Here is a 15210-nt window from a genome sequence, read left to right on the forward strand (position 1 = left end):
ACCAGTCAGCCCACAAAGTTGTGCCAACTGAGCTAATTCCTTCTGCCTACGCACTGCCGAAGAATTTCTCTGCTTTGCATGTGGATCCTTGGAATCCCCAGAGCCCCCTGGCATTTCACGGCTGAGTCACTGAACGTGTCTGAGGCTGACACAAAGCAGTAGTTAATGAAAGGAGAGGCTGCATGGTAGCATCGAGGTTAGCACAACACTCTACTGTGCTGGTGACCGCACGGGCTTGCTCCGGTTTCCTCCCGCAGTCCAAAGGTGTGCCAGTTGATGGGTTAATTGGTCATTGTAAATTGTGCTGTGGTTGGGCTGGGGTGAAATCGGGGGTTGCTGGGCGGCACGGCTGAAAGATCTGGAAGGTCGTATCCACGCTGTATCTGAATAAATAAATGAGACTTACTTATTGTCTATTACGCCACTGGTGCTTAGGACAGTGTTGACAGTCTCCCATCTCTCTCTATCCATCTTCTCTATTTTACACCCAGGTCTGGTTCAGGGTCAGCCATGCAAGCCCGGGTGGAGACTCAGGAATATCGTCACTCTCAGATGTAGAAGGATTCTTCATTGCTGTTTCTGTAACAGTTTTGTTTGACCAGTCAGGGTTGTTAGTCCTGAGCTGAACCCCTGATCCTGGAGGACCGGTGGATCACTCTTAGTCTGACCTCTACCCTTTGACCTGTTTGGCATGGGTGACCCTACCAAGAGCCAAAGCTCCAGCCAACATAGCCCCCTGGGTCAATGAGGCATGCAGACCTCCAAAGCCTACGGGAAGGTTGTCATTCCCTTGGAAGTAATGAGAAAATAGAAAATGAGGGCTCTGTTAAAAAGTGGGAATCTTGGGCTGATGCTGTGACCTCAGGAATGGGCCAGCAGGACAGAAGGCCTCGAGCAGGATTCCCTAAAGGCTAACTTGCAGATTGAGTTGGTGGTGAGGAAGGCAAAGGCAGTGTTAGCATTCATTTCAAGAGGACTAGAATGCAAAGGAAAGGATGTAATATTGAGGCTTTATAAAGCACTGGTCAGACCACACTTGGAGTGTTGTGAGCAGTTTTGGATCTCGTACCTGAGAAAGGTTATGCAGGCATTGGGGAGGGTCTTGAGGAGAATGTTCCTGGGAAAGGTAGGGTTGACATACGAGGAATGTATGGTGGCGCTGGGCCTGTACTGCTGGAGTTTAGAAGAACGGAGAGGGAGGGATTTCACTAAGACCTGTCAGATGTTGAAATGTCTCGATAAAGTGGATGGCAAGAGGGTGTTTCCTGTAGTGGGGGAGTCCAAGAGAAGAGTGCACAGCCTTCGGGATAGAGCAGCGGTTCCCAACCTTTTCCATGCCACAAGCCCCCACCATGAACTGAGGGGTTCATGGAGCCCAGGTTGGAAACCCCTGGAATAGAGGGAAGTCCATTTAGAACGGAGGCATTGAGAAATTTCTTTATCACAGATGACTGTGGAGGCCAGGTCATTGGATGTATTTAAAGTGGAGGTTGTTAGATTCTTCATTGGTCAGGGCATCAAAGGTTACAGGAAAAAGGCAGGAGACTGGTTTTGAGAGGGATAGTAATCAGGCATGATGGAATGGTGGAGCAGATTCAATGGGCTGAATGGCCTAATTCTGCTCCTATATCTCACGATCTTCTGCTCTCTGCAGTACCGCCCGCTTGTTGTGTTACAGAGTGTGGGCGGGAAAACCATTGCCTTTCCTACAGATGAGAGACAGCTGCTCTGTGACGCTCAGGGAACCCTGCAGATTCCAAAGTGTGTAACGTTCTCAAATTTTATTTTTCAAAGGTTTTAGCCCAGAGGGGTTGTAACAGGGTACAGCTCTGTAAAAAAAAACCCAGCATAAATTATTTCATGAGGACTCCTTCAGAAGTCCTTCTCAAATTACCATCTGTCATTAAGAAGCGATCCCTGAACACTGGGGTGTGGGAGGCCTCAGACAACGAAAAATCAAGTTTACTGTACGGTTCTCAGACACTTACATTCTGTCTCCTTTTGGTCCTTTTATTGGCCTGAACAAGAGTCACACACCAGAGAGGAGGGTATTGGGCAGTCCATAAGGGAATGCTGCCCCCAGCACCAGAGCCCCGGCTTCGACGCTGACAGCTCTGGTCACCCACCTGTAGGGAATGAAATGTACGGATCTGTTTCTTTTAGCACAATGACTCACCTTAGCAGTAATTATTGACTGATAACTTACCCATGCACATTGATTTGTTGCTTTCTGCCAAGAGAGCCTCCCTCTCTTCCCTCGGGATCAATAAAGTATGTCTGTCTGTGAATATACAAGCTAACTTCACCTCAGAGTGCGTGCCTTCATTGATTTGATACTGTATGTAGTTGAAAAGACGCAACAGGTTGATGATGAGTACTAAGTTGAATGTCAGCAAATATCACCAACTGTACCAGCAGTTACAAGACGCCAAAACTCAATAGAACATAGACAATAGGTGCGGGAGCAGGCCATTCGGTCCTTCGAGCCAGCAGCTCCATTCAGTGTGATCATGGCTGATCATCCACAATCAGTACCCCGTTCCTGCCTTCTCCCCATATCCCTTGACTCCGCTGTCTTTAAGAGCTCTATCTAACTCTTTCTTGAAAGCATCCAGAGAATTGGCCTCCACTGCCTTTTGAGGCAGAGCATTCCATAGATCCACAACTGTCTGGGTGAAAAAGTTTTTCCTCAGCTCTGTTCTAAATGGCCTACCCCTTATTCATAAACTGTGGCCTCTGGTTCTGGACTCCCCCAACATCGGGAACATGTTTCCTGCCTCTAGTGTGTCGAATCCCTTAATAATCTTATATGTCTCAATCAGATCCCCTCTCATCCTTCTAAATTCCAGTGTATACAAGCCCAGTCGCTCCAATCTTTCAACATATGACAGTCCCGCCATCCCGGGAATCAACCTTGTGAACCTACACTGCACTCCCTCAATAGCAAGAATGTCCTTCCTCAAATTTGGAGACCAAAACTGAACACAATACTCCAGGTGTAGTCTCACCAGGGCCTCGGAGGAAGGGAGGGAGAGAGAGAGGAAATAGTGAACCGGTACGGAAAAACCAGTCATGGATTTTGGCACAGGGATGCGTGACTGATGGTGCACTGTACACAGTGAGAGACGTACAACTAGCAAAGCTAAAGTGAAAATAATATGATAATGGCCTTGGTCGGGAAAGTTGACCAAGTTTATAGTGGTAGGAGCTGTACAGCGAGAGGGTTGAACTGTATGTAATGCTAACGACATGGGTGAGGAAATGAAAGTCTCCACACTTCTCAGCTTAATGGGTGCTAAAACATACAGTCTCTCATGCAACTTGGTAACCCCCGAAAAGCCAGCAAGCTCAACATTCAACAAAATTGTTGCAATTTTACAAAATCACTTGAGCCCAAAGCTGCTAGTAATAGCTGCGAGATTTAAGTTTCACTGAAGGAACCAAAGGATGAAAGCATTTCTGAATCCATTGCAGAACTGAGCAAACTTTCCCAGTACTGTGATTTTAGAGATAGACTTTCTGATGCGTTAATGGACAGGCTTGTATGGGGCATGATAATCAAAGCACTCAAATGAGGCTACTGTTAGAAAGGGAACTAACCTTAGAATGGGCATTGACCATTGCAGTACTGTCAGAGGCTGCAACAAAGGATGCATCAGAACTACAGAAAAAGAGTTTAGAATGTGAAACACACAAAATGTCCCTGACTAGTGCAAAAAGCCAAAAATTTTATCGATTTGGCAAATCCTCTCAACGATGCCAATGACTGTTGGTTCAGAGAAAAAGTGTGCAGAATATGTCATAGACAAGGTCACTTAGAGAGAATGTGCAAGTCTGATAAAAAGCACACCAAAGAGGGAAAAAGGATGTTGTGATTCAGATGCCCGTACAAGAGACTGAATCACAACATAATTCTGCACTTCAGAGAAGATCTGAGAGCACAGAATCCGAATCAGGTTTGATATCATTGGCACACGTCCTGAGATTTGTTGTTTCGTGCACAACCGTTGGAGCTCAATTACTGAAGTCTTCTGGCCACCATTCGATCCCCTCCGAACTCCTCGACTCGCAGCTCAGGACCCTCCGAACTCCTCGACTCTCCAAACAGCTCAGGACCCTCCGAGTGGTCAACCAAGCACATCTAGCTTCATCCCCCCCCCCCCCCTCGGAGAATCTCCCGGCCTCGGACCCCCCTTTGGGGTCCGATCCTCGCCCAGCTTAGAGCATTGCGCCCTCTCTCTCGACCCCCTCGCGCCGATCTGCCCAAAAGCCCGTCAACAAAAGCTTACAGTCTCAGAAGAAAGAACATTAATCCCCATTTGGTTTACAAAGGAATACCATTCTCGTTATCAGTAAATTAGCATTCCTGCTAGTTAACAAAAGGAAACCCTTTCCCAACAGTAACAAAGAAAAAAAAAGAAACCCCCTTTACACACTTCCTCCACCAAATAAAAGTTATGTCCTCATGACTACTAAATAACTCGCCACCTTTCCTGCCAACACACCGTAACCCAAGCACAAACAGCGACATCTCCTCCCCACACAGTAACCCTCACGCCCTGTTCCTCAGGCGCTACTTAGGCCAACTATCTGGGAGTTCCCTAACCCTTCTGAGGCCTCCGTACCCCCTCACCTAAACCCTTCAGGCTCGGACACAACTGGGGATACCTTGGGCCCACTACCAACTCCTCTCTCAACCTCTCACTCATGCCCCACACTGCACACAGCTAACCCTCCCCGCTACACCTGACTCAATGGGAGAAGGGCCAAAGGTCTCTTCCTCAATCGAGGGAAAGTCAGCAAAAGGCAGCATGTACCACACATCCAGCACATCATCCATCGAATCTGTATTCTTCCTCATTCCTGTGATCGGTAGCTGCTGTTTGATCTTCTCCAAACGGAAACACGTGGCCTGCACTGCTCCCGCAGTCTCTTCAGCCTCCTGTTCAGTATTCACTGCACTTCTCTCCAGCTTTTTCTTCCTCATGACTTCTTCCAGATCAACTTTCAGGTTTTGCACTTCATTTGAACTGTCGATGGTCATCTTCAGGTTCCCTTCAAGCTTCCGCTTCTCTCTTCTGAGATTCGTCTGTAATTTCTTCACCTCTGCAAACTCCCCTCTCTGGGTTCTCAGTTTGCTATTACCCTCAGTCAGACAACTTTCTTCATTCTCTCCAACTTGTAAGTCTTCCGAATGGTTCCAGATCACTTCCTCCAGTCTCTCCGTCTTCATTTCAAACTTGATTCCGTAGAGACAGTCTCTCACGAACTGCGACCTTCGCCAGCCCTGGCACGTGTCCCGAAAACACTTTAACTCGGTAGTTCTCAGCTGCTCCTGCAACGACCTCACTTCATATTCTCCTGAGGCAAATCCAAACACCAAGAGATCATCCACATACACCAAAACTCCAAACGCCTCCACATCAACCTATGGTCTTCCACCTGCCCAGCAGGAAGGTTGCAAGGGCTCCAGATATGCCCTGTGGCATCTTTTCGGACCCGAAGGCTCCTAGGGAATTTATAACGGCCATCTTCTCCTTGTCGGCCCCACTCATCGGGATCTGGCAACATCCACTCCTCAAATCCAGCACCTTAAACCACTTCACACCACTCAGACAGGCCATCGCCTCGCTGGCCCTCAGGGCCATATTCTGGTCACTGACAGTGCGCCTCTTCAACGCAATATAATCCATACACACGCTGCCTACGTCTTCCACGGCTGTAGGGGCCAGTCGCCGCAACCTCTCTCTCTCCGAGGTGTCTTCAGCAGTCAACTCCCCTCTCTCGTGGTATTTCGCAGCGTCCACGAAGAGGGTCTCACCCTCAGATACTTCCCCCAGGCCGTACCACCACTGGCTCTTGTTTGAATTCGGTATCAGCCCAATGCTGCTACACACGTCCGCACAAGCAGCTCGAAACCCTGGGTGCATCGACAATGCCTCCAAACAGCGCTCACCCGCCTCCTCCGGGCAGGCTCCCAAGCGCACCAGCAGGATTTTGGTTCTCTCTAGAACAGAAACGCTGCCCGTCTGAACAGTGTCCGGACACATCAGCATTAACGATTCATGAACCTCAGTCTCCTCCACATTTGCCTCTAAGAACTCCATTTTCACTGACCAACAACCGTTGTCTGGATAATCACCGGCACTGGTACTCCGAATCTCCAGTGTCCTCAATGTTGTCAAGGGTAAATGCTTCCAATAACGGTTATGAAACAAACTGTACAGCAACTTCACCGGCTCCCCGGTGCCGAGGATGGCTTTAACTTGACTTCCATCCATCCGTAACAACACCTGTGCGCATGGCCCCTCTAAGCCTTCAGGAATAGGGTCTGTTCCTTTTGGGAGTTCCTTGGTACATTGCTGGGAACGTGCTCCCCCAGAGACCCCAAGCCGTTTCCCCACTGGGCCTCCTCTAAGTTTCCCGACACCTCTCGAATCAACGGAACAACTGATCCCCTTGACAGATCCCCTTGGCACCACAAGCAATTTATCTGCCCCCCTAGGCAAAAAGGGATACCCTAAAACTTCCCACCAATCTCCTGCCACAGATATAATAAGCCCCCCAGCTGCGGCATTTGACTTCCAGTCGAACCACACGCATTTTCCCACACTTTCCCAGAACTGGCAGCGGTCACTTCGAGGTAATTGCGCCTGACAGTTCTAACAAAGTCACCAGTCCGCCTACTCAAACTTTCAACCCGTCCCTGTCGCTTTTCCTCAGCCAAGCACTGCCACTCACCCAACAACTGAGAGGTCCGCTCCGCCCACGCCTCCGCCCCTTTAGGGCTGGACATTATTCCAATAACCGGGCGGAGCTCACCACTGCTGAAACATTCCAACCTGTCACTCCTCAATCTCCAAACAGTACGGACAACCCATGGTCCCACCACCATTTCGTCAACACTAGTCGGAACTCGAACAACGACCTCCAGGCTACCAACAGCAACCACCCCACCCAACACACACACAGCGATAACCAGCAATCGCACACCCACAAAGGCACACCAGCTCTTCGCCGCAGACACAATTTAAAGAGGGTGATCACACAGCTTCCACAGAAATCAACCCCGGACGAGCACCCCACAATGTAACTCCCTGGGTCGCCTCAGGCTCACTCAGCTCGTTCTCGTCTAGGGGGAGCAGCCTTCGGCCCCGCCAAACTGGGTAATCAGCTGGTGTGGATGCTGTGTGATGACCCGCCTCGCCCAAAAACAGACAGTACACCATAAGCGATTAAATGAGTACAATTTATAAAGGTTACTATAACTAAGTGATTAATAACCATACAGTATATATGAAGAGAAAAAAAATAAAGAAAAGGCGCCAAACTTATCAAAGTCCAAACCACTTCGTGCACAACCGTTGGAGCTCAATTACTGAAGTCTTCTGGCCACCATTCGATCCCCTCCGAACTCCTCGACTCGCAGCTCAGGACCCTCCGAACTCCTCGACTCTCCAAACAGCTCAGGACCCTCCGAGTGGTCAACCAAGCACATCTAGCTTCATCCCCCCCCCCCCCGGAGAATCTCCCGGCCTCGGACCACCCTTTGGGGTCCGATCCTCGCCCAGCTTAGAGCATTGCGTCCTCTCTCTCGACCCCCTCGCACTGATCTGCCCAAAAGCCCGTCAACAAAAGCTTACAGACTCAGAAGAAAGAACATTAATCCCCATTTGGTTTACAAAGGAATACTATTCTCGTTATCAGTAAATTAGCATTCCTGCTAGTTAACAAAAGGAAACCCTTTCCCAACAGTAACAAAGAAAAAAAAGAAACCCTCTTTACAGTTGCTATAAGAAATTTATCAAATATAAGTACGAGAAAGTCTGTAGATGCTAGAAATCCAGAGCAACAGATACAAAATGCTGGAGGAACTCAGCAGGTCAGGCAGCATCTATGGAAAAGAGTAAACAGTGGACATTTTGGGCCGAGACCCTTCTGCAGGACTGAGAAAGAAGGGAGAAGACGCCTGAATAAAAAAATGGCGGGAGGGGAAGGAGGATAGCTGGAAGGTGATGGATGAAGCCAGGTGGGTGGGAAAGGTCAGCGGCTGGAGAGCAAGGAATCTGATAGGAAGGGAGAGTGGGCCATAGGAGAAAGGGAAGGAAGAGGACACGCAGGGGCAGGTGAGAAGAGATAGAAGATCAAAATGGGAAATAGAGGAAGAGGGAAGGGTGGAAAGTTCGTTGCTCCGTCTCTCTGAGGGCGCAAGAGGAAGCCATGGAACGGCAATGGGAATCGGAATTAAAGTATTTGACCACAAGTCCCATTTGTGGCGGCTGCTGCAGAGGTGTTGGATGAGGTGCTCCCCAATGAAAATAAATGGTGTCAAAAGAAAGCAAAGGACTGAGGTAGCGTTCACGGGCCCATTATCTGTGATGAAGAAGCTGTTCCTGAATCATCGAGTGTGTGTCTTCAGGTTCCTGCACCTCTTCCTGGAAGGTAGCAATGAGAAGAGGGCACGTCCTGGGTGACGGTCTTACTGTGTAAGGTGTAACTTGCACCTTGACAAGTACAAACTCCAGTCATCTAAGACAACCTCACTAGTACACTGCAGATGCTGGGGTCAAATCAAGACGTACAGAAAAGCTGGATGAACTCAGCAGGTCGGGCAGCATCCGTTGAAAGGAGCAGTCAACGTTTCAGGCCGAGATCCTTCGTCAGCACTCATCCCTATCTCGACCCCGAAACGTTGACTGCTTCTTTCAACGGTTGCTGCCCGACCTGCTGAGTTCATCCAGCTTTTCTGTACAACCTCACTAATGCTTCTGCAGAAATGCAGCCCCTCCCCAGCAGCACCGCCGGCCTCAAAAACAGTTCCTTTCCCCAGGCAGTAAGGCTGACCCACCCCTCCACACCCCCAATCACCACTGCTTTATCATTCCCTGTCAGTCACCTTATGTACAGACACTTCTGTGCCTAGCTTCACTTTGTGGACACACAATCTATGTATGTAAGCTATTTTGTGTATTTATATTTAATATGTTTTTTAATTTCTTATTGTGTTCCTTATCTTATTTTGTTTTTTGTGCTGCATCGGATCTGGAGTAACAATTATTTTGTTCTCCTTTACCCTTGTGTACAGGAAATGACATTAAACAATCCTGAATCTTGAATCGATCCAAGAGAATTCAATGTTCATGCAATCGGGGCTGTAAACTATTCAGGGAGAATATGAGGTTCTGATCTATTGGTCTGTGGCACACTAGTGTAATGGTCAGCACAACACTTTACAGTACCAGTGACCTGGGTTCAATTCCCACCGCTGTCTGTAAGGAGTTTGTACGTTCTCCCGGTGATCGTGTGGGTTTCCTCCCACAGTCCAAAGATAGTCGGTAGATTAATTGGTCATTGTAAAGAGTCCCGTGATTTAGCTAGGATTAAATCAGGGGATTGCTGGGTGGTGTGGGTTGGTGGGTTGGACACACCAGTGTTCCACGCTGTATCTCAACAAATAAAATTAACCTGCGATCTGAGAGACCCTTCCCCCAGGCTGGAGGTGGAGCTGTCCTATCCCTTTCTCCTGCTTATGGTTGTGGGGTGGGGACAGACCATCGCCCCAGTCTGATCTCTTGGTGCTGGGTGTCATTCCGGAAGAGTTGACTGAGGGTGAGTCAGGCTGGTGAACCCCAGGGAGAAGAAACTGGCCCCATTGGGACAGGATCATTGGAGCCAACGTTCCGAGTTATAGCAGACGTTGACGTGAAATCCCAAAGGAACTCAAATCCTGGTCCCGACCGACCAAACGAGTTACATCACACACGGGCCACTTGCTGAGATTATTTGTTGGGATACAGTGTGGAACAGGCCGGTCTGGCCCTTCAAGTTGTGCTGCCCAGCAGCCCCTGATATAAACCTTGATTAATCACGGGACAATTTACAATGAACAATTAACCTACCAACAGTCTTTGGACTGTGGGAGGAAACCCACACGATCACGGGGAGAACGTGCAAACTGCTCACAGGCAACGGTGGGCATTGAACCCAGGTCGCTGGTACTGTAAAGGATTTTTTTTTAACACAGACAGTGTTTGAAGTAGGGTGTGTACTGCTTGCTGGGGGGTGGGGGTGATGATCACCAAGGTACACTGGCAAGGAACGTCATCATAAAAGACCTCACCCACCCTGCTCATGGACCACGCAGCATCTACTCCAGGACCACCAGACTCATAGACAGTTACTTTCCCCAAGCAGTAAAGCTGATTAACACCTCTCCCTCCGCACCCCCAACCACCACTACTTTATCATTTGTCGTATGACACAGCACATCATGATGATGTCATATGGCACAGCACATCATGATGATGTCATATGGCACACCACATCATGATGATGTCATATGACACAGCACATGTTGATGATGATTCAAAATAGGCTCATTCGACCCTCTGAACCGCATCACCCAGCAGCCCCAGATTTAATCCTGCGCTAATCGCAGGACAATTTACAGTGACCTACCAACAGGTACATCTTCGGACTGTGGGAGGAAACCGGAGCACCCAAAGGAACTCTGAGCAGTCACAGAACCTACAACCTCCTTACTACAGCGCCGGGATTTATATTATTTAATGTGTTTTTTTTACCTTGTTGTGTTTTTTGGTGCTGCATCGGATCCAGAGTAACAATTATTTCATTCTCCTTTACCCTTGTGCACCGGAAATGACAATCCTGAATCTTGAAACTCCGGGCTGAGTGCAGGAATGTGTGAGTTTTCAGAGGGTAACACTGGTCATTACTGGCACAGTGGGCTGTGTGGCCTGTACCTGTTCTGCCTTTGACTGCATGACTGTAGTTGGTGGAGGACAGAGGAGGTGGGAGAGTGATGGGGAGAAGCGAGAGCAGAGAGAGGAAGGACGGGTAACAAAGGACAAGCGTGAGGGGGAGATAATGGTCATTTGGATTTCTCAGGTTACAAAGCTTAGTTAATTGTCACCTGCACAAGTCCGTGTCTGCATGGGTGCAGCAGTGAGGATGCCTAAGACAGTACTGTAGTAATTTTATGTATTGCACTGTACTGCTGCTGCAAAAAAACCCCTATATTTTACAACATACCATGCTGTGCAAAAGTTTGAGGCACATATATATCACTGGGGTGCCTAAGACTTTTGCACAGGACTGTGGTAATTTTATGTATTACACTGTACTGCTGCTGCTGTGAAAAACAAAACGGGTTTCGTGACATACGTGAGCGATGATAAACCGGTTTCTGATATGGGTCTCTGTTGTGGACTGAGAGTGGGAAGGGGGCAGGGAGTGGGGAATCGTGGTTGGGAAAAGGGGAAGGGAGTGGGGAGGGAGCAGGAAGCACCAGAGGGATATTCCATAATGATCGACAAACCAATTGTTGGAACCATGTGGTGCGGGTCTTCAGGCTTCTGTGCCTCCTGCCTGATGGCAGCTGTGAAAAGGTGGCCTGGCCCGGACGGTGGGGATCTTGTAGGCACTACTGATGGTGGGGAGAGGTGCCCGTGAAGTACTGGGCTGGGCCCACCATCCTCCACAGCTTCTTGCATTCCTGTGCATTCTGTACAAGATACTTTAAAATGGTACGTCTGTGCAGGTTTGTTAGAGAGCTCAGTGGCCAAGGGGGTAACTCTGTTACATCCGGAGTAGGAATGCAGGTAATCTTTATGTATTGCACTGTACTGCTGTCACAAAACAACATATTTCACAACGTGCACTCAGTGGCCACTTCATTCAGTGTTTCCTGTACCTAATAATGTGGCCGCTAGGTGAGCGTTCACGGTCTTCTGCTCCTGTAGTCCATCCACTTCAAGGTTCCACGCGTTGCATGTTCAGAGATGCTCTCCTGAGCACCACTGTTGTAACGTGTGGTTATTTGAGTTACTGTCGCCTTGGATCAGCCTGGACATTCTCCTCTAACCTCTGTCATTAACAAAGCATTTTCACCCACAGATCTTCCGCTCTCTGGATGATTTTAGTCTTTCACACCTTTTTCTGTGACCTCTAGAGACTGTTGCGCATGAAAATGCCACGTGATCAGCATTTTCTGAGATAGTCAAACCACCCCATCTGGCGCCAACAGTCATCTCACAGGCACTCACTGAGAATACACTTCTTCCCCATTCTGATGTTTGGTCTGAACAACAGCTGAACCTCTTGACCATGTCTGCATGCTTTTATGCATTGAGTTGCTGCCACCTGATTGATATCTGCAGTAACGAGCAGGTGTACCTAATAAAGTGGCCACTCAGTGTACGTCCGTGATAATAAATCGGATTCTGATTTCTGTCCCTCCTCTCTCCATCGTGCAATAGCCCACACCCTGAACTCACTTATCTCTGGCAGTGTTTGCCGCTCACATGTAATATTAAAAGCAGAGAATTAAATCCTTTGGACAGTTGTCAAAGCAACCACGTGTTTCTCCAACTAGGCCGGAACTCCCAGCACCCTTCCCGAACCCCACACTCTGCTCCAGTGCTTAAACCTCCTGCAGTGTTGGTTCAAGGTACGTCTATCATCGAAGTCTGAATGCGATATACAACCCTGAAATTTGTCCTGCAGACAGCCACGGAACAAAGAAGCACCGTAGAACCCCTCCAGAGAAAAACGTCAGACACCCAGCAGATCACGCACAGGGTATTAAACGTCGGACCGCAGAGTCCTTGAGACAGTCTGGGAGTGTTCAGTTCAGTTCAGTTCAGCGCTGTGTTGTCTGTTGACTGCTGGTCGCTGAGCCAGTCTGTCCCGGTCAAACTGCATCAAAGAAAGGAGTAAACAGAAACAAATTACAACACGAGTCCAGTCCAAAACCTTGTCCGAGACCCAAGTTCACTGTCAACTTCGGCCTCGTGGTGGGGGGAAATCAGGCCTGTTGAGATCACCGTGTGTGGGTGGTGACCGTGAGACAGGTGAGGTGTCTGAACAATCTCCTACCTCCCTGACGGTCACTAAAGGCGAGTCTGTGTGCGCGTCCACGTGCATGGCTGTGTCTGTATGCACACGTGTGTGATACTCTCTCACACTCTTACTTCTCACTCCTTCTCTTACTCTTCCTTTTAATCTCCACTCTCCTCTCTCATTCCCCCCTCACACACACACACATTGCCCTCTCTAAATCACACCCTCTTTCACACAACCTCTCGTACTCTCACTCCCCCTCACTCCCTTCCTCTTCTTCTGATTCTTTCCTCCCTCCACCTTCTCACTCCCTGCACTCCCTCTCACCCCATCTCCTTCTCATCTTCCTTCCTCTTTCTCTCCCCTTCTCCATCTCTCCCTCCTCCCCCTCTTCTACCCATTTCCACACCTCACTCTCTGTCTGTCTCCTTTTCCTCCTCTCTCTTACTTACCCCTCTCTCCCTGTCTCTATCTACCCCTCCCACCCTCTCTCCCCATCTCCCTGCCTTTCTTCCCTCTCTCTCTCCCCCCCCTCTCTCTCTCTCTCTCTCTTCCCCTCTCTCTGTCTCTCTCTCCTCTCTCTCTCCCCTCCCCTCTCTCTATCTCTGTCTGTCTCTCTCTCTCTCTCACTCACTCACTCATTATCCTCCTGTGCGCCAGCAGCTCCCTCTGCTGGTAGGATCCTGGGCCTCCTCCTTAGTGCCAGTTTTACACACACACACACACACATATGCACAGTATGTCAACAGTTTATCCTGTGGGCTATAGGGAGAGTAGGGTAAACACTCCAGCCTTGTGTGCTTAAACTGCCCCTCGCTCCATACCTTACCCTGTCTGACCCCGTTCCAGAGAGAGGAGGATAATCCAAGCACTTGGATCAAATCAGGAAAGGCAGAAGGTGTTGGAGTGGGGAAATCGCTGGCCATCTGTCTCAGATCCGGCATAAAGACTAAACTGCCGACTTCACAAATCACCCTGTCATCCCCCCCCTCCTCATTCTCCCATCCCTTTGATCTCTCTCATTCTGCTTTTTTCCCCTTCTCTCTCCCTCTTCTCTCTCCCCCTTCTCTCTCCCCTTCACTCTCCCCCCTCTTCTCCCTCTCTCCCCCCTCCCCTTCTCTCTCCCCTCCTCCCCTCTCTCTTCCCCCTTCCCCCTTCCCTTCTCACTCCTTCCTTCTCTCACCTTCTCCCTCCCCCTTTGTTCCCCCCTCTCTCCCCATTCTCCCTAACCCCATGATCTGTGTTGAATTTTGTTTTGTGACCCCAGTTTATTGATCTCCCTGTCCATGTGACCCTAACACAAGTGTGTGTGTGTGTGTTTTCTCCCCACAGAGTGAAGAATTTGACATCTACACTGTGTACTGTATGAACTATCCCAAGTAAGTGCTCCGGGGCAAAGGACTGGATATATGTGTATTTGGATAGACAGGGACTGATTACGGATAGTCACTGCAGCTTTGTGCGTGGTAGATTGTGTCTAACCAATCCTACGGAGTTTTTCGAGGAAGTTACCAGAAAAGTTGATGAAGACAAGGCAGAGGATGTTGTCTGCGTAGAACCCTTGCTAAAATCCATGTAGACAACATCCACTGCCTTGTCTTCATCAGCTTTCCTGGTAGCTTCAGTTGCTCGGCATTCAAGATGAGGTAGTAAATTGGAATGGACACTGGCTTTGAGGGAGAAGCCAGAGAATGGTAGTCGAGGGTTGTCTCTGTGACTGAGACGTGTGACTAGTGGGGTGCCACAGGGATCAGCGTTGGGTCCTTTGTTGTTTGTCATTTATATCAGTAATCTGGATGATAATGCGATTAACAGCCAATTTGCAGATGACACCAAGACTGTGGGTGTAGTGGACAGTGAGTAAGTATGTCAGAGCTTGCAGCTGGAAAAATGGAAGGTGGAATTTATGCAAGCTGTTACACTTTGGAAGGACCAACTAGGGAATGCCTTACACAGTGACCGATAGGGCACTGAAGAGTGTGGTGGAACAGCGGGATCTGGGAGTACAGGTCCATAATTCATTGGAAGTGGTGTCACAGGTTGATAGGGTCCTAGGAAAGCTTTTAGCACATTGTCCTTCATAAACCAAAGCACTGAGTACAGGAGATGGGATGTCATGTTGAAGTTGTACAAGACGCTGGTGAGGCCTAATTTGGTGTATTGTGTGCAGTTCTGGTCACCTACCTACAGGAAAGATGTAGACAAAATTGAAAGAGCACAGAGAAAATTTACAAGGATGTTGCTGGGTCTGGAGGACCTGAGTTATAAGGAAAGATTGAATAGATTAGAACTTTATTCCCCAGAACATAGAAAATTGAGAGAAGATTTGATAGAGGTATACTAAATTAT

General features: G+C 48.8%; 1 protein-coding gene across 3 annotated transcripts in view; it reads left to right on the forward strand.

Moving 5' to 3' along the window:
• Window positions 1–15210, forward strand: part of LOC132402246 (pleckstrin homology domain-containing family G member 2-like) — a 266962-nt gene that overhangs the window by 222852 nt on the left and 28900 nt on the right. For all 3 annotated transcript variants that reach the window (XM_059985016.1, XM_059985015.1, XM_059985017.1), the window contains one exon: window positions 14194–14240. In XM_059985016.1, coding sequence (XP_059840999.1) covers window positions 14194–14240 — 47 coding nt within the window. The remainder of the gene's footprint in view (window positions 1–14193; window positions 14241–15210) is intronic.

The sequence above is a fragment of the Hypanus sabinus genome, chromosome 11 (assembly GCF_030144855.1).
Source record: "Hypanus sabinus isolate sHypSab1 chromosome 11, sHypSab1.hap1, whole genome shotgun sequence".
NCBI classification, from domain to species: domain Eukaryota; kingdom Metazoa; phylum Chordata; class Chondrichthyes; order Myliobatiformes; family Dasyatidae; genus Hypanus; species Hypanus sabinus.